The following is a 26,944-nucleotide window of genomic DNA, read 5'->3' as shown; positions in this document are numbered from 1 at the left end:
TTTGACTTAGATACACTATTGGCAGTCATGACCAAATGCCACGTCCAGTGAAAAATGGCGCCGGCAAAAAAATGGCGCCCCCTTCTGCCCGATATATGTTTAAAACGACATTTATCGTTTTAAAGGTTAAAATAGTGCAGAACGAAATTTATCGTTTTAAAACTGTTTTTTTTTTTTTTTTTGGTCCTGCCTGAACGATATTTATCGTTTTAACCCCTGCTTTGCTGCCGTTTTGAAAATATCTGCCCGCCGGCTTTAATGTTTAATTGCAAAGCCCCCTTAAAAGCTAAAAACACCAAATTTGCAGGGAATGTTAAGAAGAAAATTGTGAACAAGAGGAAAAATTTTTTTTTCAAAAAGACCTTATAGTTTTTGAGAAAATCGATTTTGAATATTCTTCTTCTGACCGTGGGAAAATTAAACGCCCGCCGACTTTAGCGGTTAATAGCAAAGCCCCTTTAAATGCCAGAAACACCAAATGTGTAGGGAATGTTAAGAAAAATAGTGGGAACACGAAGAAAAAAAATTGTTCAAAAAGACCTTATAGTTTTTGAGAAAATCGATCTTAAATCTTCAAAGGAAATGTAACTATTTAAATCTCGTACTGACATTCCCGTGGAAACTTTTTCCGCCGACTTTAGCAGTTAATAGCAAAGTCCCCTTAAATCCTAGCAACACCAAATTTGCAGGATATGTTAAAAAGATACTGGGAAACAATATTTAAAAAAAAATTGAAAAATTTTATTTATTTTTTTTTTAAATAAAAATTTTTGGGTTATGTTCAGAGTGTGGGAAAAGTTTTGAAAAAAATGACGTGGGGTCCCCCCTCCCGAGCCTCTGTAACCCCTTGTCTCCCATGCAGGCTGGGATAGCCAGAATGCGGAGCCCCGGCCGACTGGGGCTTCGCACCCTGAGCTATACCAGCCCGCATGGTCCATGGTATGGGGGGGCTTCGGGGGGGAGGGGCGGCCAAGCCTTCCCCTCCCCCCTGGAGCCCTTGTCGAATCCATGGACAAGGGGCTCTTCCCCACCTCCGGTGCCCCAGGAGGAGGTGGGGGCGACGACTCCCTGGGGGGGGTTCATGGTGGCATCTGGGAGTCCCCTTTAAGAAGGGGAACCCAGATGCCTGCCCCCCTCCCAGGAGAAATGAGTATAGGGGTGCAGGAGTACCCCTTACCCATTTCCATAAAGGGTTAAATGAAATAAAAACACAACAACGAGAAAAGTCCTTTAATGTTTTAAATTAACCAGAAATATTTACCTGTACCTTTAAGAAAAAAATCCCACGTCAATTAGGTCCCACGACAGTATCCTCCATCTTGCGACCTTCAGTTACATGTTGATTGAAGATCTCCGCCGCCCCGACGCCACACACGCCGCCTCCGCCACCGCACTGCTCTTAGCTATACTTAGTATAGCTAAGAGCAAAAAGCATCTTTAAATTTTAGCTCCAATGGTCCCCATTGGTTCCTTAACAGACCAATGGGGATCAGGAGGATCCCCATTGGTCGATAAGGAACCAATGGGGAGCCTTGGAGCCAAAATTTAAAGATGCTTTTTGTTCTCAGCTATACTTAGTATAGCTGAGAGTTGCGTCTATGCATCTATATAGACGCATTAGCGCTAGCTGCCGCTGCCCTCCCTGCCTCCCCCCACCTGTCACCCTCACCCATGCTGGCACCCATGGGTGCATTGGGTGCCAGCATGGGTGAGGGTGACAGGTGGGGGGAGGCAGGGAGGGCAGCGGCAGCTAGCGCTAATGCGTCTGTATAGACGCATAGACGCAACTCTCAGCTATACTTAGTATAGCTGAGAGCAGTGCGGCGGAGGCGGCGTGTGTGGCGTCGGGGCGGCGGAGATCTTCAATCAACATGTATCAGAAGATCGCAAGATAGAGGATACTGTCGTGGGACCTGATTGGCGTGGGATTTTTTCTTAAAGGTACAGGTAAGTATTTGTGGTTAATTTAGAACATCAAAGGACTTTTTTCGTTGTTGCGTTTTTATTTCATTTAACCCTTTGTGGAAATGGGTAAGGAATGCGGAACCCCGGCCGACTGGGGCTTCGCACCCTGAGCTATACCAGCCTGCATGGTCCATGGTATGGGGGGGCTCCCCCTCCCCCCCGGAGCCCCTTGTCCAATCCATGGACAAGGGGCTCTTCCCCGCCTCCCTTGCCCCAGGTGGAGGCGGGGGCGACGACTCCCTGGGGGGGGGGGTTTCATGGTGGCATCTGGGAGTCCCCTTTAAGAAGGGGACCCCCAGATGCCCACCCCCCTCCCAGGAGAAATGAGTATAGGGGTGCAGGAGTACCCCTTACCCATTTCCACAAAGGGTTAAATGAAATAAAAACGCAACAACGAAAAAAGTCCTTTGATGTTCTAAATTAACCACAAATACTTACCTGTACCTTTAAGAAAAAATCCCACGCCAATCAGGTCCCACGACAGTATCCTCTATCTTGCGATCTTCTGATACATGTCGATTGAAGATCTCCGCCGCCCCGACGCCACACACGCCGCCTCCGCCGCACTGCTCTCAGCTATACTAAGTATAGCTGAGAGTTGCGTCTATGCGTCTATACAGACGCATTAGCGCTAGCTGCCGCTGCCCTCCCTGCCTCCCCCCACCTGTCACCCTCACCCATGCTGGCACCCAATGCACCCATGGGTGCCAGCATGGGTGAGGGTGACAGGTGGGGGGAGGCAGGGAGGGCAGCGGCAGCTAGCGCTAATGCGTCTATATAGATGCATAGACGCAACTCTCAGCTATACTAAGTATAGCTGAGAACAAAAAGCATCTTTAAATTTTGACTCCAAGGCTCCCCATTGGTTCCTTATCGACCAATGGGGATCCTCCTGATCCCCGTTGGTCTGTTAAAGAGACTCTGTAACATTCAAAACATCCCCTGGGGGGTACTCACCTCGGGTGGGGGAAGCCTCCGGATCCTAATGAGGCTTCCCACGCCGTCCTCTGTCCCACGGGGGTCTCTCCGCAGCCCTCCGAACAGCCGGCGACTGTGCCGACTGTCATTTCAATATTTACCTTTGCTGGCTCCAGCGGGGGCGCTGTGGCGGCTTTCCATTCCGAACTACACGGAAATACCCGATCTCATTCGGGTCCGCTCTACTGCGCAGGCGCAGGAAACTTGCGCCTGCGCAGTAGAGCGGACCCGACGGCGATCGGGTATTTCCGTGTAGTTCGGAGCCGACAGCCGTCAGAGCGCCTGCGCAGGAGCCAGGAAGGTAAATAATGACGTCACCGCTGCCCGGACTCCACGGAGGGCTGCAGCGAGACCCCTGACGGATGGAGGACGGCGTGGGAAGCCTCATTAGGATCCGGAGGCTTCCCCCACCCGAGGTGAGTACCCCCCAGGGGATATTTTTATGTTACAGTTCCTCTTTAAGGAACCAATGGGGACCATTGGAGATAAAATTTAAAGATGCTTTTTGCTCTTAGCTATACTAAGTATAGCTAAGAGCAGTGCGGTGGCGGAGGCGGCGTGTGTGGCGTCGGGGAGGCGGAGATCTTCAATCAACATGTAACTGAAGGTCGCAAGATGGAGGATACTGTCGTGGGACCTAATTGACGTGGGATTTTTTTCTTAAAGGTACAGGTAAGTATTTCTGGTTAATTTAGAACATTAAAGGACTTTTCTCGTTGTTGTGTTTTTATTTCATTTAACCCTTTATGGAAATGGGTAAGGGGTACTCCTGCACCCCTATACTCATTTCTCCTGGGAGGGGGGCAGGCATCTGGGTTCCCCTTCTTAAAGGGGACTCCCAGATGCCACCATGAACCCCCCCCAGGGAGTCGTCGCCCCCACCTCCTCCTGGGGTACCGGAGGTGGGGAAGAGCCCCTTGTCCATGGATTGGACAAGGGCTCCGGGGGGGGGAGGGGAAGGCTTGGCCGCCCCTCCCCCCCGAAGCCCCCCCATACCATGGACCATGCGGGCTGGTATAGCTCAGGGTGCGAAGCCCCAGTCGGCCGGGGCTCCGCATTCTGGCTATCCCAGCCTGCATGGGAGACAAGGGGTTACAGAGGCTCGGGAGGGGGGACCCCACGTCATTTTTTTCAAAACTTTTCCCACACTCTGAACATAACCCAAAAATTTTAATTTAAAAAAAAAATAAATAAAATTTTTCATTTTTTTTTAAAAAATATTGTTTCCCAGTATCTTTTTAACATATTCTGCAAATTTGGTGTTGCTAGGATTTAAGGGGACTTTGCTATTAACTGCTAAAGTCGGCGGAAAAAGTTTCCACGGGAATGTCAGTACGAGATTTAAATAGTTACATTTCCTTTGAAGATTTAAGATCGATTTTCTCAAAAACTATAAGGTCTTTTTGAACAATTTTTTTTCTTCGTGTTCCCACTATTTTTCTTAACATTCCCTACACATTTGGTGTTTCTGGCATTTAAAGGGGCTTTGCTATTAACCGCTAAAGTCGGCGGGCGTTTAATTTTCCCACGGTCAGAAGAAGAATATTCAAAATCGATTTTCTCAAAAACTATAAGGTCTTTTTGAAAAAAAAATTTTTCCTCTTGTTCACAATTTTCTTCTTAACATTCCCTGCAAATTTGGTGTTTTTAGCTTTTAAGGGGGCTTTGCTATTAAACATTAAAGCCGGCGGGCAGATATTTTCAAAACGGCAGCAAAGCAAGGGTTAAAACGAAAATTATCGTTTGGGAGCAATACAAATATAAACGATAAATATCGGTTTTAAAGCCAGCGCCGTTTTTTAGCTGTCAAAAACGAAAAATAACTAGCGATAGTGGTTCTCTATGGGGCGCCGTTTTTTAACTACGATAACTGGCGCCATTTTTAACGGACCCCCCAAATGCCACTTACTGTCGTGCTTTATCTGAAATTCCCCTTTATGTATTATTTTATTTCTTGCGCAGCACCAGGGTGGATTTCGGGCAGCAGTTGTGAATGGGCACACGCAGCCGTACATGGGTCGCATCCAGTGCATTGCTAGTGGGGAGTCATGGCCATGTGCATGAGTTTGCACCCACGGCACACACCCATTGGCCTAGTGCCCGTCTTTTTCCCAGGTGGGACTTTCTTACTATGTAACCTTATATTGGACATATCTTTAGCTCTCTGTACTGCGGGTTTACCTAGTAGTTGGGGGGGGGGGGATTTCTAGCTATGCCCCCTAACTGTCTTTAACAAGATGGCTCTCAGCAGGACTATACTTGTCAATTACTGCCATTTCTGAGGTGAACTTAATCAAGGCTGTCAAATGGTTTAAACCAGGGGTCCCCAAACTTTTTCGGTCAAGGGTCGGGTCAACATACTTCAGACTGCTGTGGGGGCGGAACATACATAAAATGATGTTGAAAAACATTACATTGAATCTACGTATTGATTTCCCCTTCAATCATGCCTAGGAGACCTTCCAGCAGCAGCCATTCAGTCATGCGGCGCCCGAAGAACATCTTTGTTCACCAGATAGTGAAGCATACCCAGGTGATAACCTGCTGTCTAGTTGGACAACAGTGTCACCTGATGAACCTGATTGGAAGCCAGTGAATTACTGCTCGCTGGTTTCTACAATATGTGGATGGGTGGTGCCAGCACTGCTATTTTATATGTGGGCCACCGATATTTAAAGGAGCAGTTGGCCACATCAAGAAGTTATACATTTGGTGTTTTGGGGTCAGTGAAAAAGCTTCAGGGGGCCGCATTTGGCCCACGGGACTTAGTTTGAGGACCACTGGTTTAAACAAACCTAGTGTGTGATGAGCTTCCCTTAGCTTGATTTTCAAATAATATATACTGTTTGACCATTGTTTAGGGGTAGTCTAGTCAACTCTCTGGCCAAATCACCAATCACAAAATCCTTCACCATTAGCCATTGTTGTGCTCCCCTCTCCTCCTTCGCCCTGCTGGCCATACACTTCTCAGGATGGTCAGAGTGATGAGAACAGGAGGAGTTGATAAAGCATAAACTCTAATTCATGATATTTAGCTCTCACAAATGCCCTCTATGCATTTTCTAGTTCCCAGCAGTGTACCAGTAATTTCAGTTGGAAATAGGGGTCAATAGCTATTCCTGAGTTTCATTGTAGAAGACTGTAACTTTGGTGGTTTTAACCTGTAATCTATATCTCCTTTATTATTTACAAAAAGCATTCCCTGGAAAGGATCTATACACACATGCCGGCCTCCCTACTTATTTGCACACTATTTTGGACTGGGCAACTGCCATTCAGTAAGTGCTTTGAAGAATAAAGAAAATCTTGAGAATACCCATGAGAAGATGGACCGCCTACTGCCACCCACAGGGACATGGGAAAAAGTAATTTATAATGCATTTTGTTCAAGGAATATTTACTTTTTAAAAAAAAAAAATAAGAATTTTTGTGGTCTGTTAAGGTAGTCCAAACACATTCTGAATAATTTAGAGTGGCCTTAGGCCTTGTCCACATTTGTTTTGTAAGAACAGGTTGTAGTGCATTTAAACATAAGCACATGGTACCAGCATTGCTGTATGTTGCAGTGTTGATCCCATTCAGCGACAGTGAAAGGGACAGCACTGACAGATCGATTATTTCCAACATGTCTGATCTGAATTTCGATCGATTTTTCGACTTTCCTATAGTTTTTTTAATAGTTTTTTTCAATCTTTTTTTTTTTAAATTTTCATAGAATTGAACGAAAATCGATTTACAAAATACGAAAAAATGATTAAAAAAAACAGAAAATCGAAAAATCAATCGAACTTCATATTGGACATGTTGGAAATAATCGATCTGGCAGGTAAATCTACCAGAAAATTGTATGGTGTGTACCTAGCATAACACGTATAGTAGGGACAAGGCCTTTTATGCTTCACATTTCTAACTGAGAATCAGAATCTGAGTACAGTTACTACAATTTTATATGTTAATGTAATTTAACTATTTTAATATTTCTTGAATTTTTATAGTTTGCAGGTATGTCACATATTAGTTGATAAACTGAAAAAGGGAATTAAAGAGAAACCTTGACCAAGGATTGAACTTCATCCCAATCAGTAGCTGATACCCCCTTTCCCACGAGAAATCTTTTCCTTTTCTCAAACTGACCCTCAGCTCTGTATGGTGGGGCAGAACACGGATACATGCTCGGATAGATAACAACCGACAAGCACTGGATCAAAATCTTGCAGCTTGCTGTAACGTCACCTCGAAAACAGAAGCAGCGATCATAGCATAGCAAATAGATTTATTTTAAAATAGAAACTGAAAGGCACAAATGTTACTGGAATGGCATAGCAGCAGTAGGCGGCAGGCAGATGCAGAACACTGCTAGAGACCTGGCCGGATGACTACACATACTGTTATAGGCTGTTTGCTGATCTACAATTGTGGGTGCACCTAAGTTTCTACTTTAAAATAAATCTATTTGCTACGCTATGATCGATGCTTCTGTTTTGAGGTGATGTTACAGCAAGCTGCAAGACTTTGATCCAGTGCTTGGCGGTTGTTGTATAGAGCCTGAGTTTACTGACATCTGGTGAGCCTTGTGTATATAACAGAAACGGTTGTTATTTGTGACGGTGGAATTGGTGGAGAGATTGTGTTACTAAGGTAATGCACCTTTGTCAGCCTATTTCTTTACAGATGCATAAGATGGTTGTTGGAGTCCTATAAGAAACACAGGACTACTGGCCACCTGCTGTGCAGCTGATGACTTTATGTTAACTACCGGTATATACACAATTGTGATGAAATAGAGATAAACACCATATGTATTACCTTTTGAACATTACCATTTGCTTGGCAGCAGTGGCGTAGCTAAGGAACTGTGGGACCCGGTTCAAGTTTTACACTGGGCCCTCCCAAGCACTCTATACATAACAATACACACTAATACGACGCACCAAAACTAGCCAAGGACAACCACAGTGTCAGAGGTGCAAGAAGGGGATGGGGAACAGTTTGTTAATGATCACAACTATTTTAAGCATCAATAGAAGTCATTATTACCAGGACAGGACCAGGGCTGGTTCTAGCGAAAATGGGGCCCCTGGGCAAGATTAACCTGGGGGCCCACCGACAGACCCTCGTGACAAAAAAGCAGTATTGGGGCCCTTTGTTGCAGCCAAATTTCCCCTAGGGCCCCTGAGCCGGCTACCACCTCCCCCCAGATCACACTCCAACTTAACTGTGCCCTCAAGGGCTGCTGCAATGTGTTCGACAGAGGCACGCTCCTCTGTCAGTCCTTCATTACTCCATTGCAGGGTCCCCGGGAGCACAGGTAAGCTGAAGTGGAGACACGTTGGTGGGCCCCTACAGGCTCTGGGGCCCTGGGGCAACTGCCCCCTTTGCCTCTATGGAAGCGCTGGCCCTGGACAGGACCAATAGAGAGCGAATACTGTGGTTGAGGGAGGGCCCCTCAGGCCCAAGTTTCCCAGTGCGGTCGCAACCTCTTCACCCCCTATTGCTACGCTACTGCCTGGCAGTCCTTATGATGTCTTTGGCTTCAGTAGAGTCTGAATCACACACCTGAAACAAGCATGCAGCTAATACAGTCAGACATCAGTTGTGATGTCCAGTCATGCATACGTGTTCAGTGTCTACAACTAAAAGTATTAGAGACAGATGATGAGAAGGATAGCCAGGCAATTTATATTGTTTAAAAGGAAATTAATGTGGCAGGCTCCATATTACTCTCACGTAAGGTGTGTTTCAACTAAAATAATTGTGAAGAAATAGAAGCAAACACAGAAATGTAATTAAAGGATATTTTATTCTCATGGTGTAGGAGTGTGAAAGGAGATTTTTAATCATGGCACAGAGATTTAGTAATAGCCATGGCTCAGAGCAGCCACCAGGACATTATTGAACTTCTCCCAGGCAGCATGGATTTGAGGGGTGAATGCAGCTCCCAGCTTGCTGGCCAAAACGATGATCAGCACATCAACAAAACGCTGTGAATGGAACAACAAATACGCATCAAAGGCACAGAAATTCAGCAGGTTATGCAAAAACTAGAAACACAGATGATTGGTAGATGATTGGCTTTATACATAAACTCCAAGTACCACACTATGATTTGAGTTTGCATGGCTATATGCATCACTTTTTGCTAACCAGCCTATTTTTGCTACGTATTGTTATATGATTAGATATTTTCCTATTCGTTTAAAATATGGGGAAAAGTATGAGAAGCAGTTGTCACCTTATTCATATTTCAGTTGATTAACTGTTCAGACTAAATCATTAAGCAGCTCCAGTATTACCACGTGAAGAGCTGATGGGCCTTTTTCAGCATGACACAACCTAACCTCAGAATGCCACATGCTTTCTGTGGTTTCTGTGGCCAGAGGGCATCAAACCAGCAAAGAACAGCAGCTTCAGCAGCTGTGGCAACTCATTTCACTCCCTTCAGAGAGTAGATCTTCTCATCAAATAGTAAGGGAAAACCTTCCTAAACAACAATATATAACATGCTGGCATGTGAAAACTAGTAAACACAATGAAATATATGCGATTTGAATAGTGTGTTTCAATTTAAAGAAAATATGCCAAAAGCTTTAACCACTTGAGGACCAGAGGTTTATACTCCCCTGCTGACCAGGCCGTTTTTTTTACAATTCCACACTTCACAACTTTAACAGATTATTGCTCGGTCATACAACTTACCACCCAAATGAAATTTACCTCCTCTGTTTCTCGCTAAAAGAGCTTTCTTTTGGTGGTATCTGATTGCTGCTGCATTTTTTTTTTAATTAATTAAAAAAAACATTTTTTTTTTCATTTTATCTCCCCCTTACCCCCCTAAATTGGCCCTACACTACATTACATTATATGGCTATGGCAGGGACTGGGAGACAATCAGAGGGACTGTTAGTGACAAGACAATATAATCTGTACAGCGCCAGATGTCAGCGCTTTTTTCATTTACTTTTTTATTATAAATCAAAAGAACAGCCTGCCAGTGCTGATCAGCCAATGGCAGGCTGATCGCTGGGGCCATTTGTTTATAGTGAAGGGAGCTCGCTTGTGCAAGCTCCTGTCTAATCTCCCTGCTCACGAGATGACACCATATTGTGTCCATGAGGAACAACAAGTGGTTAAATTAGTTTTGGCTACAGCACAAAACGGGGAAGCCATATACAAATAGATGACTACCCAATGTGGTCAAAAGATCAATCCCTCCCAGAATCTGGTTAAGGAGGGATCGACTCTTTGCACACACTACAAATAGATATACAATAGATTTCAGCATGAAATCTATTGTATATCTTTCAAACCACAGCGTTGCACTACTCGATGCAGTGCAACCCTGTGGGCCATCTATCTACTACCGATCCTACCGCCCCTGTTCGAGACAGATTTTTTGACTGGTATAATTGATCATTTTGATTGAAATTGATCAAAATTACAATTGGGTAGGCATGTTGGGGCATCGATCTATGGCAGACACAATCAAAGTGATCGAACCTGCCAGGAATTGGCAGGGAAAATTGATAAGTGAGTGGTCACGTTTTGACTTTTATTGTCACTTGTGTCCTTATTGGTGAGGCATCCCTACTATTCCCTCGATACCATTTATTTAATAGCATGAAGTGAGTACATCTCTCCAAAAGCAACACAGACAGCAAACAAACCTGATTAAGGTTATAAGTTCTTCACATACGTAAAAAAAATTTTTTATGGTTGTCTGTCACAGCCTATAGCAACATGAAGTGAAAGGAATGTGAATACACTTAGATGGCAATACTAGTCTAAGAAAGGTTCTGTGTCCCCAGTTTAACTAAAAAATCATCTGAACTAAGTTGAGGGTATGTTTTACTTCCTAAATACTACTACTATGAGCCCACTCATTCAGTATTATATGCACTGTCATGGCACAATATATTGGTAATTGACTCAGTGGCGTAGCTAAGGAGCTGTGGGCCCCCGATGCAAGTTTTACAATGGGGCCCCCCAAGCACTCTATACATAACAATTGATACGGCGCTTCAAAACCTGCCAATGGCAACTACAGTGTCAGAGGTGCAAGAAGGGGATGGGGAACAGTTTGTTAATGATTACCTTACCACTATTCAAAGTATCTAAAGAAGTGATTATTATGAGCACAGGACCAATAGAGAGCTAATACTGTAGTTGAGGGAGGGCCCTTCGAGGCCCCTTTGGTCCAAGGGCCCCGTTGCGGTCGCAACCTCTGCAACCCCTATTACTACGCCCTAGTTGCCTTTTCATTATCCTGATAATTGGCTGTATGTGTATACCGTTAGGTATATGTATAGGTTTTGTACCTTGAAGTTCTCGGGATCCACATTGAGCTCCTCAGCATGCTGCTTGCTGAGGGCAGCCAGGGTGTGCTTCACATGATCCAGATGATGAACGGCTTTGTCAATGGCACCAATCACCTTCTTGCCATGGGCATGGACCTTGGAATTACCAGAAACAGCAGAAGCACTGGAGAGATTTCCGAAGCTGCTGAAATACCTCTGAGTCCAGGGGTAGGTGAGGAGCAACCTAATAAAACACAACAAAATACACATGCATCATATATTTATCCCATTTGTTATTTGCCATGACTGGGATTATAAATCTATTAATTCAAACTTTTCATTGCTGTGTTGCTGTACTTGTTTTGTCTGTGAAGTTGTATCAGCAGAAAAGTCTTTCTTTACTTTCTTTAAAGAAAGCCATAACATTACCAAAGCTTGATGGTGACTGATGAATAGCCCCCATGTTTACTATGGAGATATCTCATCATTACCTCCCAACAGGGCCCGTTCTCACTACGGTGATTAGCCGTCGATTCCCGCTAATCACTGAAGTGTTTTTTAAAGCGATAGTGCTACTCTAACCCTATGGCAGTAATATCACTGCTGCAACTGGCACCAATCACAGGCGATTAGCGCCAATCGCAAAACGTGCTACTTGCAGCATGTTGCCGGAGCGAACGCGGTGCAGTGCTTAATAAAGCGCTGATCGGGATCGATCTGAATCGCTCTGACGTGTACAGAGATTTTACTAGTCGCAGTAAAAATCACTTGCGCAAAACGGAAGCGCTAGGCACCACCGTTTTGCGCTTTTAAGTGTGAATGGGCCCTCACACAAAGACCTTCTGGTGCTTACACAACCTGACAGTCATATCAAAAGACGGAGCTCCAAAGTCACTCATTATGTTTTCACTTAGAATATTTAATTTTTCCCGGTTATATAAATACAGTTTCATAAATAAACCCAATAAGAAAACTATGTTTTCCATTTAAGATATTCAGCTTTCATAGATTTTTGAGAAAATAAAATTAGGCCTGAATGTAGGAAGATAAAACAAATCAACTGCTGAAAGTTAAAAAAAAAACCGAAAAAAAAAAAAAACCGGCAAAATGTCTGTTAAATGTAAACTTAAAAGGCAACTGAAGCGAGAGGGATATGGAGGCTGCCTTATTTATTTCCTTTTAAGCAATATCAGTTGCCTGGCTAGCCTGCTGAACCTCTAATACTTTTAGCCATAGACCCTGAACAAGCATGCAGCAGATCAGGTTTGTGACCTCATTGTCAGATCTGACAAGATTAGCTGCATGCTTGTTTCTGGTGTGATTTAGATACTACTCCAGCCAAAAAGATTAGCAGGGCTGCCAGGCAACTGGTATTGCTTAAAAGGAAATACATATGGCGACCTCCATATTCTTCTCACTTCAGTTGTGCTTCAATAATAGAATTAGATTAGCAGTATTCTAAATCCAAGTCATTAGTTATTACCTGCATAGAGCATCATGGCCATCGTTTTCCAGGTCAACTTTGCTCCAGGTGGAGGTGATGGCAGTTTTCTCTTCAGCAGTCCAGTGAACCATTGTTGCAGCTAGTTGGGACTTGGTGGCTTTAGAGGTGATGCTATTGCTCTGTAGGCTGTGTGTAGTTCTAGGAGAAAAATGGCTTTTTATAGCAAACTTTGTAAAGCCCACCCAAGGCGGATTCCTGCTGAGTCACTGTCCCTCTCCCCACTCCAGCCTGATTACATCTCACTGACCTCTGCAGAATACAAACCAGCACAACTCTGCAAAATGGCCAATAAGCTGCTGCCCTGGCAAACTCTGGCGTATACACCACTAGCCAAACTGTTATCACTCATGAATTATCAATAAAGTTATTTTCAGCATGGAGATCTGCACTATTCTAGAATAATTAACAGTGCAGCACACTTTGCTTTTAGGGCTCGTTCACACTAGAGGGGTTTTCGGCCTTTTTTCAAGCACCAACGGTTTTTAAAATCGCCCCCCAAAACGCTTGTGCAATGAATCTCTGTGAGAACGTTCATATCAGTGCTGTTCGTGCGCTGTGCGTTCAGCAAAGCGGTGCCCTGACCATTTTGGGGGCGATTTTGCTATAATGGAAGGTATAGGAAAAGCGCTAAATGCTCACAAAATCGCTTTGTGGAGCGATTGCATTCGTGTTTTAAAGAATAAGTACATTGTATTTATTATTTTCCGGATCAAAGGGAAACTTGCGTCAGGGAGTGAATTAAAAAAATGCTTATGAAAAGTGCTTAGGGCACTTTCACATTAGACAACACGTGCAGGAGCCGTTCTGCATGCGTTGAATGGCCTGCGGCATGTCGACGCAATCAGCACCGTTAGCTATTATTCGCCTGACGGGAAAACGCTGACTCCTGGCTGTTCAACGCTTCCAGGTGCGTTGAACCGAAATGCACCAAAACGCAGCATCGGGTGTAAAAGGTAAAATGAAAGTCTATGGACTTTCATTTTACCTCGGGTAATGCAAAGTTTGGACTTTGCGTTAAAACGCAAGAAAAGGGCGCTAGTGTGAAAGAGACCTCAGAAAAGGGCTTTTCACAAAAACAGAACACCCACCCAAGCACCTGAAATAAAAAAAAAATTGCTAAAAAAACAACCCAACGCGAATGCTAACGCAAGCGGAATGCAATGTGAATGAGCCCTGAATGCTTTTAAAATTTTGCTGAAAAGTACTGAAATTACTGAATTTGTTAACTGTATTTTGTATGTATTCCTAAGCTGATTTTTTTACAAGACCATTAAAATAGCTCTGAAATAACCTGAAGTCACAAATTGAACATGACTAGCAGGAGCCACTGCCATGCCTTAAAAATGTAATCTGCAAATATACCTGCACAATTATGCCTGTGAATAATTGTGTGATCTCTATCATGACTATTTGCAAGCCATTGCTATACCCTGATATGACCCAGGCAATGTTTGCAGGAATAACTAGCAAAGAGCTGGTAATGCAATATAACCATGCCCTTTGTATAGGAAATCTTCCTTTAGGCCTGGAACCCACTACAAATTGCAAATGAAAATGCTAGCGCAATCACTAGCGTTTTTAATTAGCGTTTTGTTAACAATTTCAAGTGCATTTTCTGGCTCTTTTGGGAGCGATTTTAAAAAGTGTAAGCTTTTTGCCAGCGATTGTGTAGCGATTTGCGATTAGCGATTTTAATTATGATTGGTCCTTTCAATGTATCATCATTTTTTTTACAGTGTGCAGTAATTTAAAATCGCACACAAATCGATATGTGTATCGATTCATGAGCGATTTGCCAGCGCTTATATACTTTACATTGAAGTTCAAACGCTCCCAAAATCCTGCATGTCCTGCGATTGTGATTTTGCTAATCGCAATCGCTGCTGTGGAATTTGTTACATTCACTTACGTTGGCAGAGCGTTTAGGGAAAGCGCTAGCGATTTAAAGCGCTCCCTAAATGCTCAAAAAAATCGCTCTAGTGGGTTCCAGCCCTCACCCAGCACTGCAAGCCCTAATAATTTCAATAAGTATATGTTTCAACAATAATTATGTCGTAGTAAATTAATGAAATACTGTATCTGTCATTTTCTGCAATTTTTTTCCAACTTTAATGGCAGCCCCTGCCATTAAATTAAAGAAGCTTAACCAGCAGGGGCATAGCAATAGGGGTGGCGGAGGTTGCGACCGCATTGGGGCCCTTGGGCCAGAGGGACCTTGAAGGGCCCTACCTCAATTACAGTATTAGCTCTCTAGTGGTACTGTGCACATAATAATCACTTCTATAGATAGTTTGAATAGTGATAATTATTAACAAACTGTTCCCCATCCCCTTCTTGCACCTCTGACACTGTAGTTGCCATTGGCAGGTTTTGGTGCGCCATATCAATTGTTATATATAGAGTGCTTGGGGGGCCCCATTGTAAAATTTGCATCAGGGCCCACAGCTCCTTAGCTACGCCACTGGTAACCAGAATTGTTTTCTTGTTTTAATAAATATTTTATCAGAATTTTACTGACTTTTTTCAATTCAAGACTAGAGATGGGCCGAACGGTTCGCCAGGCGAACATCGGGTGGTTCGCCTTCGCCGGCGAAGGCGAACTTTCCCGGAAGTTCGATTCGCCCCATAATGCTCTATGAGGGTCAACTTTGACCCTCTGCATCACAGTCAGCAGGCGCATTGTAGCCAATCCGGCTATACTTAGCCCTGGAGCCCCACCCCCCCTTATATAAGGCAGGCTCCGGCGGCCATTATCCTCACTCGTGTGCCTGCTAGAGACAGAATAGGGACAGCTGCTGCAGACTTGTTCTCCTAGGGACAGATTAGTCAGGCTCTTGCCTTCTTAGCTTGCTTAGCTGAATCTTATTGCTATAATAGCGCCCCAGAAAAGCTCTTTTCAGAGCTCATCCTGATCGTGTGATCAATTTTTTTTTTCTGTGTTTGAAACTGACACTTGTGTTTTTTAGACAGCATTGCTAATTCATACTGTGTGTCCCACTGCCAGCAGCAGCACATTCAGTGACTACCTGTGTGTGTGAGACACTTGTGTTTTTTAGACAGCATTGCTAATTCATACCGTGTACCCCACTGCCAGCAGCAGCAGCACATTCAGTGACTACTACCTGTGTGTGTGAGACACTTGTGTTGTTTAGACAGCATTGCTAATTCATAATGTGTGTGTCCCACTGCCAGCAGCCCACCAGCATTCAGCAGCACATTCAGTGACACCTGTGTGTGTGTGACAGGGAGCTGCACATTGTACTACCTACCCAGTACAGCATTTACCTACTACTAGTACCTGTTGTGTTTAGTTAACCCACCTCATCACTGCATACACCTACGTTTGTGTTGAGTGAACCCACCTCGCTGCACATAACTACCTTTTGTGTTGAGTGAACTCACCTCACTGCATATATAACTACCTTTGGGTTGAGTGAACTCACCTTACTGCATATCTACCTTTTCTGTAGAGTGAACTCACCTCACTGCATATAACTACGTTTGGGTTGAGTGAACCTTAGCTGACTGCATCTAACTACCTATTGTGTTCAGTGAACTCACCTCACTGCATATATAACTACCTTTGGGTTGAGTGAACTCACCTCACTGCATATATAGCTACCTTTGGGTTGAGTGAACTCACCTCACTGCACATAGCTACCTTTTGTGTTCAGTGAACTCACCTCACTGCATATATAACTACCTTTGGGTTGAGTGAACTCACCTCACTGCATATATAGCTACCTTTGGGTTGAGTGAACTCACCTCACTGCATATCTACCTTTTCTGTTGAGTGAACTCACCTCACTGCATATACCTAGCTTCCCCCCGAGATGGACAAAATGGACAAACCAGGTAGAGGAAGAGGTAGAGGAAGACCCAGAGGAAGGCCACCTGGCACTGGCAGGTCTGTGCGAGGTGGTGTTGCTGTGATTTCGTGCGGACCTGGACCAAAGTACAGTGCTCAGAAGAAGGCACGTGCCATCACTTCCCAAAATTGTGAGGACGTGCTTGAGTATTTAACACAGAAGACCTCATCTCCCGCAGCCAGTACTACCAGCGCTAGTACAAGTACCACATCCGCTGCATTTGACACTTCACAGGAGTTATTTGGTGGTGGTGGTGGTGAAATCACTGATTCACAGCCACTACTGCAACAACAAGAAGAAGGCGCAGGTACACCACCTCATACGTCTGAGTTAGGTGGCAATAGTATGGACGTAATGTGTGAGGAGGGGCATGATGAACCACCTGAAGTTGGTGCAGTTGTCTGAGGAAAGCGAAGCTAGGCAGGAGGATTATGATGACGATTATACGGATGCCACGTATGTTCCCAATAGAGGAGATGACCCCCCTGGTCAGAGGGGGAGCCAGAGAGGAGTAGGAGGAGACGACTCCATGATAGAAGCAGAGGGAGCTCATCCTCAGAAACAGCTGGGGGCAGTGTCCGGCGCCATGTATCGCCAGCTATGGCCAGCCAGCCAACATGCCCTTCAACGTCAGCTGCTGATGCCACCGTAGAGCCATCACCCCAGGGGGGCTCAGCGGTTTGGAAATTTTTTAACGTGTGTGTCTCAGATCGGAGCAAAGCCATCTGTTGTCTCTGCCAGCAAAAATTGAGCCGTGGAAAGGCGAACTCTCACGTAGGGACAAGTGTCTTACAAAGGCACCTGGAGAGAAGGCACAAACAGCTATGGGAAGAACACCTGAGGAAAAGCAGCACCCCTCAAAAGACAAGCCACCCTCCTTCTCCTCTTCCTCCTTCAGGCGCATCGTCTTCATCCGCTTTCTCCCTTGAACCTTTACAGCCACCCTCCTTCACACCGCCTCTGCCCTTGAGCGGTTCCTGCTCCTCTGCCCACAGCAGTAGCTAGGTGTCCGTGAAGGAAGTCTTTGAGCGGAAGAAGCCAATTTCGGCCAGTCACCCTCTTGCCCGGCGTCTGACAGCTGGTGTGGCGGAACTATTAGCTCGCCAGCTATTACCATACAAGCTGGTGGAGTCAGAGGCGTTCCGTAATTTTGTGGCCATTGGGACACCGCAGTGGAAGATACCAGGCCGCACTTATTTTTCACGAAAGGCCATACCCAAACTGTACCGTGCAGTTCAGAGGCAAGTGGTGTCATCTATTGCGAAGAGCGTTGGGTCAAGGGTCCATCTGACCACGGATGCCTGGCCTGCCAAGCACGGGCAGGGCTGCTACATTACGTACACAGCCCATTGGGTCAACCTGGTGACCGATGGCAAGCAAGCAGGGAGTACGTGGCTGTTCAGCGGACCGACTTGTCACACCTCCACGGCTTGCAGGCAGGCCTCCTGCCACCTCCTCTCCTTCTCCTCCAGCTACATCCTCTTCGCTGTCAACCTCCTCCTCCTCAACTGAGTGTCAGTTGAACTCTAGCGGTGCTGCCATCTCCTCTTCCTCTCTAGCTACACAGCCCCATCTCCCCAGAGCCTACGCTGCATGCCAGGTACGACGGTGTCACGCAATTTTAGACATGTCTTGCCTCAAAGCGGGGAGTCACACTGGAGCAGCTCTCCTGGCTGCTTTTAACAAACAGGTGGAGCAATGGCTGACCCCGCACCAGCTGGAGATCGGCAACGTGGTGTGTGACAACGGCAGCAATCTCCTTTACGGTTTGAATTTGGGAAAGCTGACACATGTACCCTGCATGGCACATGTGCTGAATCTGGTCATGCAAAGATTTGTCTCAAAGTACCCAGGCTTAGAGAACGTCCTGAAGCAGACCTGGATGTTGTGTGGGCATTTCAGGCGGTTTTATACAGCCATGGCACTCTTTGCGGACATTCAGCGGAAAAACAACTTGCCGGTGAGACGCTTGATATGCGATAGCCCGACTCGCTGGAATTCCACCCTGCTCATGTTCTCTCGCCTGCTAGACCAGGAGAAAGCCGTCACCCAGTACCTGTACAACTACAGTAGAAGGACACAATCTGGGGAGATGGGGATGTTGTGGCCCAACAGCTGGACACTGATGCGAAATGCATGCAGGACCATGCGGCCGTTTGAGGAGGTGACCAACCTGGTGAGTCGCGCTAAAGGCACCATCAGCGACTTGATCCCCTACGCTTACTTCCTGGAGCGTGCCGTGCGTAGAGTGGTGGATGAAGCTGTGGAGGAGCGGGAACAGGAACAGCTACGGCAGGAGGAGTCGTGGGACCAATTTTCAGCCGAACCACAGGTTTCCTCAACACCTGCGGCACCACAGAGGGGGGAGGAGGAGGAAGAAGAGGTGTGGAGAAGGAGAGGAGTCAGACTCGGATGATTATGAGGAAGGTGTTTCTGTGGAGGAGGAAGAGGCGGCAGCGGCAGAAGAACAACCGCAGCAGCCGTCACAGGGGGCTTCTGCTGCTCCTCGTTCCTGTGGTATTGTTCGTGGCTTGGGGGAGGAAGAGGAGTTGCGTGACGTCACTGTGGAAGAGCAAGAGGAAATGGAGAGTACGTCTGGATCCGACTTTGTGCAGATGGACTCTTTCATGTTGTCCAGCCTGTTGAGGGACCCCCGTATCTAAAAACTCAAGGCGAATGACCTGTACTGGGTGGCCACGCTACTAGACCCTCGGTACAGGCACAAAGTGGCAGACCTGTTAGCAGTGGCGTAGCTAAGGAGCTGAGGGCCCCGATGCAAGTTTTACTATGGGGCCCCCCCAAGCACTCTATACATAACAATTGATACGGTGCACCAAAACTTGCCAATGGCAACTACAGTGTCAGGGGTGCAAGAGGGGGATGGGGAACAGTGTGTTAATGATTACTACTATTCAAAATATCTATAGAAGTGATTATTATGAGCACAGGGCCAATACAGAGCTAATACTGTAGTTGAAGGAGCGCTCTTCGGGGCCCCTCTGGCCCAAGGGCCCCGATGCGGTCGCTACCTCTGCACCCCCTATTGCTACGCCCCTGCCTGTTAGCAACTCAACACAAGGCGGAAAGGATGCAGCACTTGCAGAACAAGCTGTCAATGGTGCTTTACAATGCATTTAAGGGTGATGTGACAGTACAACGCAATAAAGGTACCACTGGCAGTATTCCTCCTCCTCCTCACCAGTCCACGCAGGCAAGGACAGGACGCTCCAGCGATCTCGGGGTGATGTCGGACATGTGGACATTCTTTAGTCCAACGCCTCGCAGTAGCCCTTCGGGATCCACCCTCCACCAACGCCTGGACCGGCACGTAGCCGACTACCTGGCCTTAAGTGTGGATGTACACACTGCGACTGCGAGCAGCGACGATGAACCCTTGCTCTACTGGTTGCGCATGCTTGACCTGTGGCCAGAGCTGTCCCAATTTGCCATACAACTTCTCTCTTGCCCTGCCGCAAGCGTCCTGTCAGAAAGGACCTTCAATGCAGCTGGAGGCATTGTCACTGAGAAGAGAAGTCGCCTAAGTCATGACAGTGTTCAGTACCTGACCTTTATCAAAATGAACGAGGCATGGATCCCTGAGGGATATTGCACGACCGAAGACTAAGTCAGTCCCCACACACAGCATCTCTGCCCGCAGGCCGCCTGGCTGCCTTCTCCGCCACCACCACCAGGGTCCAGGACTCTAGGCGGATTCCAGAATTTTTAAGGCCGCTGCTAGCAGCGGCCGCTATACTAATTTTTCTGGGGTGTGCACATGCCTGCCTAATTTTTCTGGCTGAACTGCAGGCGGCTGCAACAAAAAAACAAAAGGCATGTACATGTGCCCATCCCCCTTCGTGATCTTTACCTTGCCGCGGTGAAGGGGCTTGCGTATCACAATGAAGCAATGACCGCCGGCTATATGAGTGTCTCGGGTGGGGGTGGCACACCAAAGATAATAAGGTCGTTGTTTCATTGTGGTCAGACCAAATTTGATCAGCTGGACAGTCACTGTTCTGTCATTCAGCTACATCAGCCGGGCGACCATATGGGCGGAAAAGCCACCATCACCTGCACTCTCGTCATGGTGCGCACCAGTCCAGCATGCCCGTCACTACACAAACGGCTGTTTGCAGTCACTGCATACCTTTCACTGCATCTGTGACTGCACATTATACCTGGCAGTCAGTGCATAACTTGCACTTGAATGGATACAGTTTTAAACAATTGAAAAATACAACCATCTACATTTTCAAACAATTTAAAAATACAACCATCTACATTTTAAAACAATTTAAAAATACAACCATCTACATTTTAAAACAATTTAAAAATACAACCATCTACAGTTTCAAACAATTGAAAAAAAAGGCAAAAAACTTGCCCTCCGTAAAACATTCTTGGCAAATGCTTTCGACTTGGTTTGTCTTCCGCTGGGTCAAGGGTAGTGTTGGGTGAACACCTGGATGTTCGGGTTCGGGAACGTTCGCCGAACATGGCCACGATGTTCGGCAAGTTCGGGCCGAACCCCGAACTCCCCGAACATCCCGCTTTTGGGGGCCCTATGGGGTTGCAGGCATAAGGGGGGAGCATGCCCCGATCGCGGGGGGGGGGGGGGGGGTCGGAAATTCCCCCCACCCCCTCCGCTAGCGCTCCCCCCTCTGCCCGCTTCCCCATACAAAAGTTTAAGGAAAGTAAAATAATACCGGTGGTAGTGGCTGGCAGTGGCACTGTGAAGTGAGTCAGGAGGAGGAGTCCGGAGAGTGACGCGTTGAGGGAGGCCGGGCAGCGGGCGGTTTAGCGGTAGTACCCTTGTGGTACTTCCGCCCTTTCTCTGACCTCACGTCCTCTGCATATGAGGGTACGCGTCACGCGTACCCTCGTATGCGTCATCACGCAGAGGACGTGAGGTCAGAGAAAGGGCGGAAGTACCACAAGGGTACTACCGCTGAACCGCCCGCTGCCCGGCCTCCCTCAACGCGTCACTCTCCGGACTCCTCCTCCTGACTCACTTCACAGTGCCACTGCCAGCCATTACCACCGGTATTATTTTACTTTCCTTAAACTTTTGTATCGGAACGGGGCAGAGGGGGGAGCGCTAGCGGAGGGGGTGGGGGGAATTTCCAACCCCCCCCCCCCCCCCCCCGCGATCGGGGCATGCTCCCCCCTTATGCCTGCGACCCCATAGGGGGGCCGTATTCGGCCGAACAGCGCCCTCTTCGGCCGAACAGGGGCCCTGTTCGGCCAGGCATTGAGCCGTTCGGGCGAACCCGAACAGTTTGGTCGAACACCACCAGGTGTTCGGCCGAACTCGAACATCACCCGAACAGGGTGATGTTCTGCAGAACCCGAACAGTGGCGAACACTGTTCACCCAACACTAGTCAAGGGTCCATCTGATCACAGATGTCTGGTCTGCAAAGCACGGTCAGGGCAGCTACAGCATGGGTCTCAGCAGGCTCCCACTTCGGGCCAGAATCCAACCTTCATTCCCTGCCCATTACCCGTGGTGACAATGTCAGACTTGCCCGCCTCCATATGATTCTCGTGAAAGGAATGTGGTGTCATCTTTGCCCACCATAACTGGTTCTCATTAAAGGATTTAAAGTACATTCATTTCAAATACAGCAAGCCCTCGATAGTCCTCCTGTATTGTTATTTTTGGTCACTACCTCGGGGCGGGCATGCCTGCCTGCTGCCCTCCTTGCCTGGATGTGTGGTGGGAGCCGTCTGTTAGGCTACAACTCCGGACCGGAATCACACCAGGAAGGGTTCCCCCGCCATTAGCCATGGTCAGTGGTCACGATGGCAGACTTGACCTCCATAACAGATTCTCGCCGGAGACCAACCTGGTGAATCGCAGTGAAGGCACCATCAGACTTGCCCTCCATAACGGATTCCCGTTAAAGGATTTAAAGTTGATTCATTACAATTAGGGCCTCAAAAGGTCCTCCTGAGTCCTGTATTGTTATTTTTGGTTACTACCTTGGGGCGGGCGTGCATGCCTGCCTGCTGCCCTCCTTGCCTGGATGTTCGGTGGTAGCCGTTTCTCAGGCTCCAACTCCGGAACGCAATACAACCATCTACATTTTCAAACAATTTAAAAATACAACCATCTACATTTTAAAACAATTTAAAAATACAACCATCTACATTTTAAAACAATTTAAAAATACAACCATCTACAGTTTCAAACAATTGAAAAAAAGGCAAAAAACTTGCCCTCCGTAAAACATTCTTGGCAAATGCTTTCGACTTGGTTTGTCTTCCGCTGGGTGAAGGGTCCGTCTGATCACAGATGCCTGGTCTGCAAAGCACGGTCAGGGCAGCTACAGCATGGGTCTCAGCAGGCTCTCACTTCGGGCCGGAATCCAACCTTCATTCCCCGCCCATTGCCCATGGTGACAATGTCAGACTTGCCCGCCTCCATATGATTCTCGTGAAAGGAATGTGGTGTCATCTTTGCCCACCATAACTGGTTCTCGTTAAAGGATTTAAAGTACATTCATTTCAAATACAGCAAGCCCTCGATAGTCCTCCTGTATTGTTATTTTTGGTCACTACCTCGGGGCGTGCATGCCTGCTTGCTGCCCTCCTTGCCTGTGTAGTGGTAGCCGTTGCTCAGGCTCCACACCGGATTCCAACCCTCATTCCCCGGCCATTACCCGGGGTCACAAATGGCAGACTTGCCCGCCTCCATATGATTCTCGTGAAAGGAATGTGGTGTCATATTTGCCCGCCATAACTGGTTCTCGTTAAAGGATTTAAAGTACATTCATTTCAAATACAGCAAGCCCTCGATAGTCCTCCTGTATTGTTATTTTTGGTCACTACCTTGGGGCGGGCGTGCATGCCTGACTGCTGCCCTCCTTGGATGTGTAGTGGTAGCCGTTGCTCAGGCTCCACACCGGATTCCATCCCTCATTCCCCGGCCATTACCCGGGGTCACAATGGCAGACTTGCCCGCCTCCACAGGATTCTCATTGTAGCGGTACTGAACAAGTACCGCTACAAGTAGAAAATGTAATTTAAAAACAAAACGTAAGCTTTTTAACAATGCCATGGAAAGTTGAGAAGGCAGTCACACATTACCTGACATCACCGAGTGAGGAAGAGCAATCTCGTCATGTTGCGCAGTAGTCCAGCATGGCCGTCACTACACAAACAGCTGGTAACTTGCGGTGCGTTACACAGTTAGTTTGGTGCGTCAGTGTGAAGCAGTACTCTAATTACACTACCTGATTGATGTATACACATACAAGATGTTTGAAAGCACGTTAGGCCTGCAATTTAGCATTCAATGTGATTTCTGTCCTTAAAACGCTGTTTTGCTTCACACCCAGATTTTTCCCCAGGACTTTTGGCATGTATCCCACTCCGCCATGCCCCCCTCCAGGTGTTAGACCCCTTGAAACATCTTTTACATCACTTTTGGAGCCAGCATAATTTTTTCTATTTTACAAAGTTCGCCTCCCCATTGAAGTCTATTGCGGTTCGCGAACTTTTCCGTGAACCAAACCTTCCGCGGAAGTTCGCGAACCCGGTTCGCGAACCTAAAATCGGAGGTTTGGCCCATCACTATTCAAGACTTCTTTTAAAGAAGTATTAGTATTCATTCATTGTCAGTGTACATCTTTACATTTAAATTCTGAGGATAGGATGAATCAACCAAAAAATAAAATGATTGTATATTGTGGCTCTGATCACTGACCATTCTAAGTTATGCAGGTTCTGGGGCGCCTTAACCATAATCAGTGCCTAAATGTCATCTAACTAGCCACAAGACCTGTATCATTCATATGTGTCCACATTTAAAGGGATAAGTTAGCGACGCTGATAGCTACAATTCTATGGAAGTGTCTAAAAGTCTATTAAGCTACAGTGCATGTGTACTGCATGACCAGGCTAGTTCACCAGAGCTCTTTTTTCAATGAATACAGTAGGGATGCTCATTCGCATTCTGCACAATTAAAATTTCCAATCGGAATTTGGAAAACGGAAAACGGAATTCTACTGTAATCAGATTTACAGCAGTTTAGTAATTTTAGCCCAATCACAGAAATCGGAAGCATTGGACCAATCATAGAATGCAGAACTTATCTGGAAAATTTTAATTTCAGAGCAATCTTATTTCTTATTCAAGCCTTATTTTACTTTTTTCAATTTCCGTTTTTGTTTTAATACCTTTTTTTTGCAATTTCCAATTTTCAGTTTTTCCGATTTTTGAGGACAGTTTTAGTGGTCATATTTTGCATCAGAGAATGCAAAAAATGACCACTAAAACTGTCTTCAAAAATCGGAAAAACTGGAAATTGGAAATTGCAAAAAGTAAAAATTGGAAAAACAGATATTCAGAAATCTGAAAAACGGAAAATTGGAAAACGGAAAATCTGAAAGATGAAATATGGTAAATTGGAATTTTCAGGGAATCGGAAATCGGCATTTTCAACCATCCCAATAATACAGCACTCCATAGCCAGAAATGTGGAGGTAGTGTCGTCACTGGCAATGCTCCTGTTAGTTTGGAATTGTACATGGGGTCCTATTCATTTCAATTGAGAGATACAGAAACAGATTTTAGAAGGAACTAAAGCTATGTACACACACCATACAAAAGTACTGGAAATGTCAGATGAACAACAGATTTCACTGTACTGGGGGACAATCACTGCAAAACGTTATAACAAATGACCATGTAGGGCATTTTGCTCGATCTATCCAGCGCCAGCGCATCAACTCAGTCAATTGCTGGGCAGATATTGTGCAGCCGGCCACGTGTGTACAATGTTGTTAAAACCACACTGTTTTACAGAATGTGTGCATGTGATGCGTAATGTCTCTTCTGCTTGCACACACAGTATTTAAATTACTTTGTTGTCTGGAATATCGGTGTGGGCAGTGTTGTTTGCCAGACTCGTTGTTTGTCTTTGTCGGGGGTAAAGTCGTTTGCGCAATGTTGCTCGTTTGTTTGCGGCAACTTTTGGGTAATGTGTGTATGGACCTTTAAGTGTAAGAAGATAAATAAGGTAGATAAATAATGACTTCATGTGCAGAAAAATCACCTGCATCATTGGCAGGCACTAGGTGGAAATGATCAGTGCAGTCATCAGTTCCAAGGTATTAAGAACTACTTGAGGAAGCAAGAGCTGGACAATTAAAGGAAACCTGAGACATTTCATCTACCAGCTCCTAGCTACAGGAGCGCGAAGGGTGTCTGCACGCAGGTGTACTGAAGCATGACTGGCCAACACTGGGTATTATACCAGGGGAGACAGTGAAGGAATGGAGTAGCCCTGGAGCACCACCATGGAGCCCACGGCTGGAAGAAGCTTCCGGTAGGTATAAGAGCTGGTAGATGAAATGTCTCAGGTACACTTTAAAGGAAACCTGAGACAAATAAAGGCAAAACATTTATCCTTACCTGGGCTTCCTCCAGCCATCTTCAGGCTCTGGGCTCCCTCACCGTCTCTCTGGACCACTCCGGGAGCCTGAAGGGGACTGGTGGAAGTCCTGGGTAAGTATAAATGTTTTGCCTTCATTCATCTCAGATACACATTAAGCCAAAAATGGGTAAGTGTAAGTAAAGGTTATCAGATGTAGAAGTTGTTTAACCACTTGAGGACCTAGGGCTTTACCCCCCTTAAGGACCGGCCACTTTTTTTCCATTCAGACCACTGCAGCTTTCACGGTTTATTGCTCGCTCATACAACCTACCACCTAAATGAATTTTGGCTCCTTTTCTTGTCACTAATAAAGCTTTCTTTTGGTGCTATTTGATTGCTCCTGCGATTTTTACTTTTTATTATGAAAAAGGAGAAAAAAAGGGAAAAATCGAGAGCCCCCAATAGTGTATTATTGTTGGTATGGTTATCGTGAGAATAATGGTAAAAATTATACTCACAATTGTAGGTTGCCGGGTCAGGCAACCATTTGTATCACAGATGGGGAAATTAGACCTGTCCCCGCTCAGGTTAAAAGTCGCTCTCTGCATAGAAGAAGAAGAAAGGGTGTCCACACCCATCCACCAGGTGGATATCACGTGATAAGAGAAACAGAGGCGCCAATAGAGTAAAATATGATTCCAAATTAAAACCAATTAAAATGTGGGTGGCAGTGGTGGACTTGCCTACCCCCAATGAGGAAAGGACCACTTTGCATGGTTAACAATATAAATTTAATCAATTTAGTACTCCAAGACAACAATTAGTTTGCAACGCGTTTCACGGGACACAAGCCCGCTTCCTCAGGCAAAATACATACAAGTATGAGCAACTGGAACAAAAAAACATAAAAAAGAACCCATATAACTCAAAATAAAATCAAAAATAAAGATAA

General features: G+C 46.0%; 1 protein-coding gene across 2 annotated transcripts in view; it reads right to left on the bottom strand.

Moving 5' to 3' along the window:
• Positions 1-8,765: 8,765 nt before the first annotated feature.
• LOC137525711 (hemoglobin larval subunit beta-1-like) overlaps positions 8,766-26,944 on the bottom strand; it is a 113,461-nt gene continuing 95,282 nt past the window's right edge. For both annotated transcript variants that reach the window (XM_068246882.1, XM_068246880.1), the window contains exons 2-4: positions 12,721-12,879; positions 11,259-11,481; positions 8,766-8,924 (exon numbers count right to left, since the gene is read on the bottom strand). In XM_068246882.1, coding sequence (XP_068102983.1) covers positions 8,796-8,924; positions 11,259-11,481; positions 12,721-12,812 — 444 coding nt within the window. In that variant the 5' untranslated portion in view covers positions 12,813-12,879 and the 3' untranslated portion in view covers positions 8,766-8,795. The remainder of the gene's footprint in view (positions 8,925-11,258; positions 11,482-12,720; positions 12,880-26,944) is intronic.

Source organism: Hyperolius riggenbachi, chromosome 7, assembly GCF_040937935.1.
Source record: "Hyperolius riggenbachi isolate aHypRig1 chromosome 7, aHypRig1.pri, whole genome shotgun sequence".
NCBI classification, from domain to species: domain Eukaryota; kingdom Metazoa; phylum Chordata; class Amphibia; order Anura; family Hyperoliidae; genus Hyperolius; species Hyperolius riggenbachi.
The sequence above is the reverse complement of the archived record's forward strand: the minus strand, read 5'-3'. Positions and strand labels throughout refer to the sequence as shown.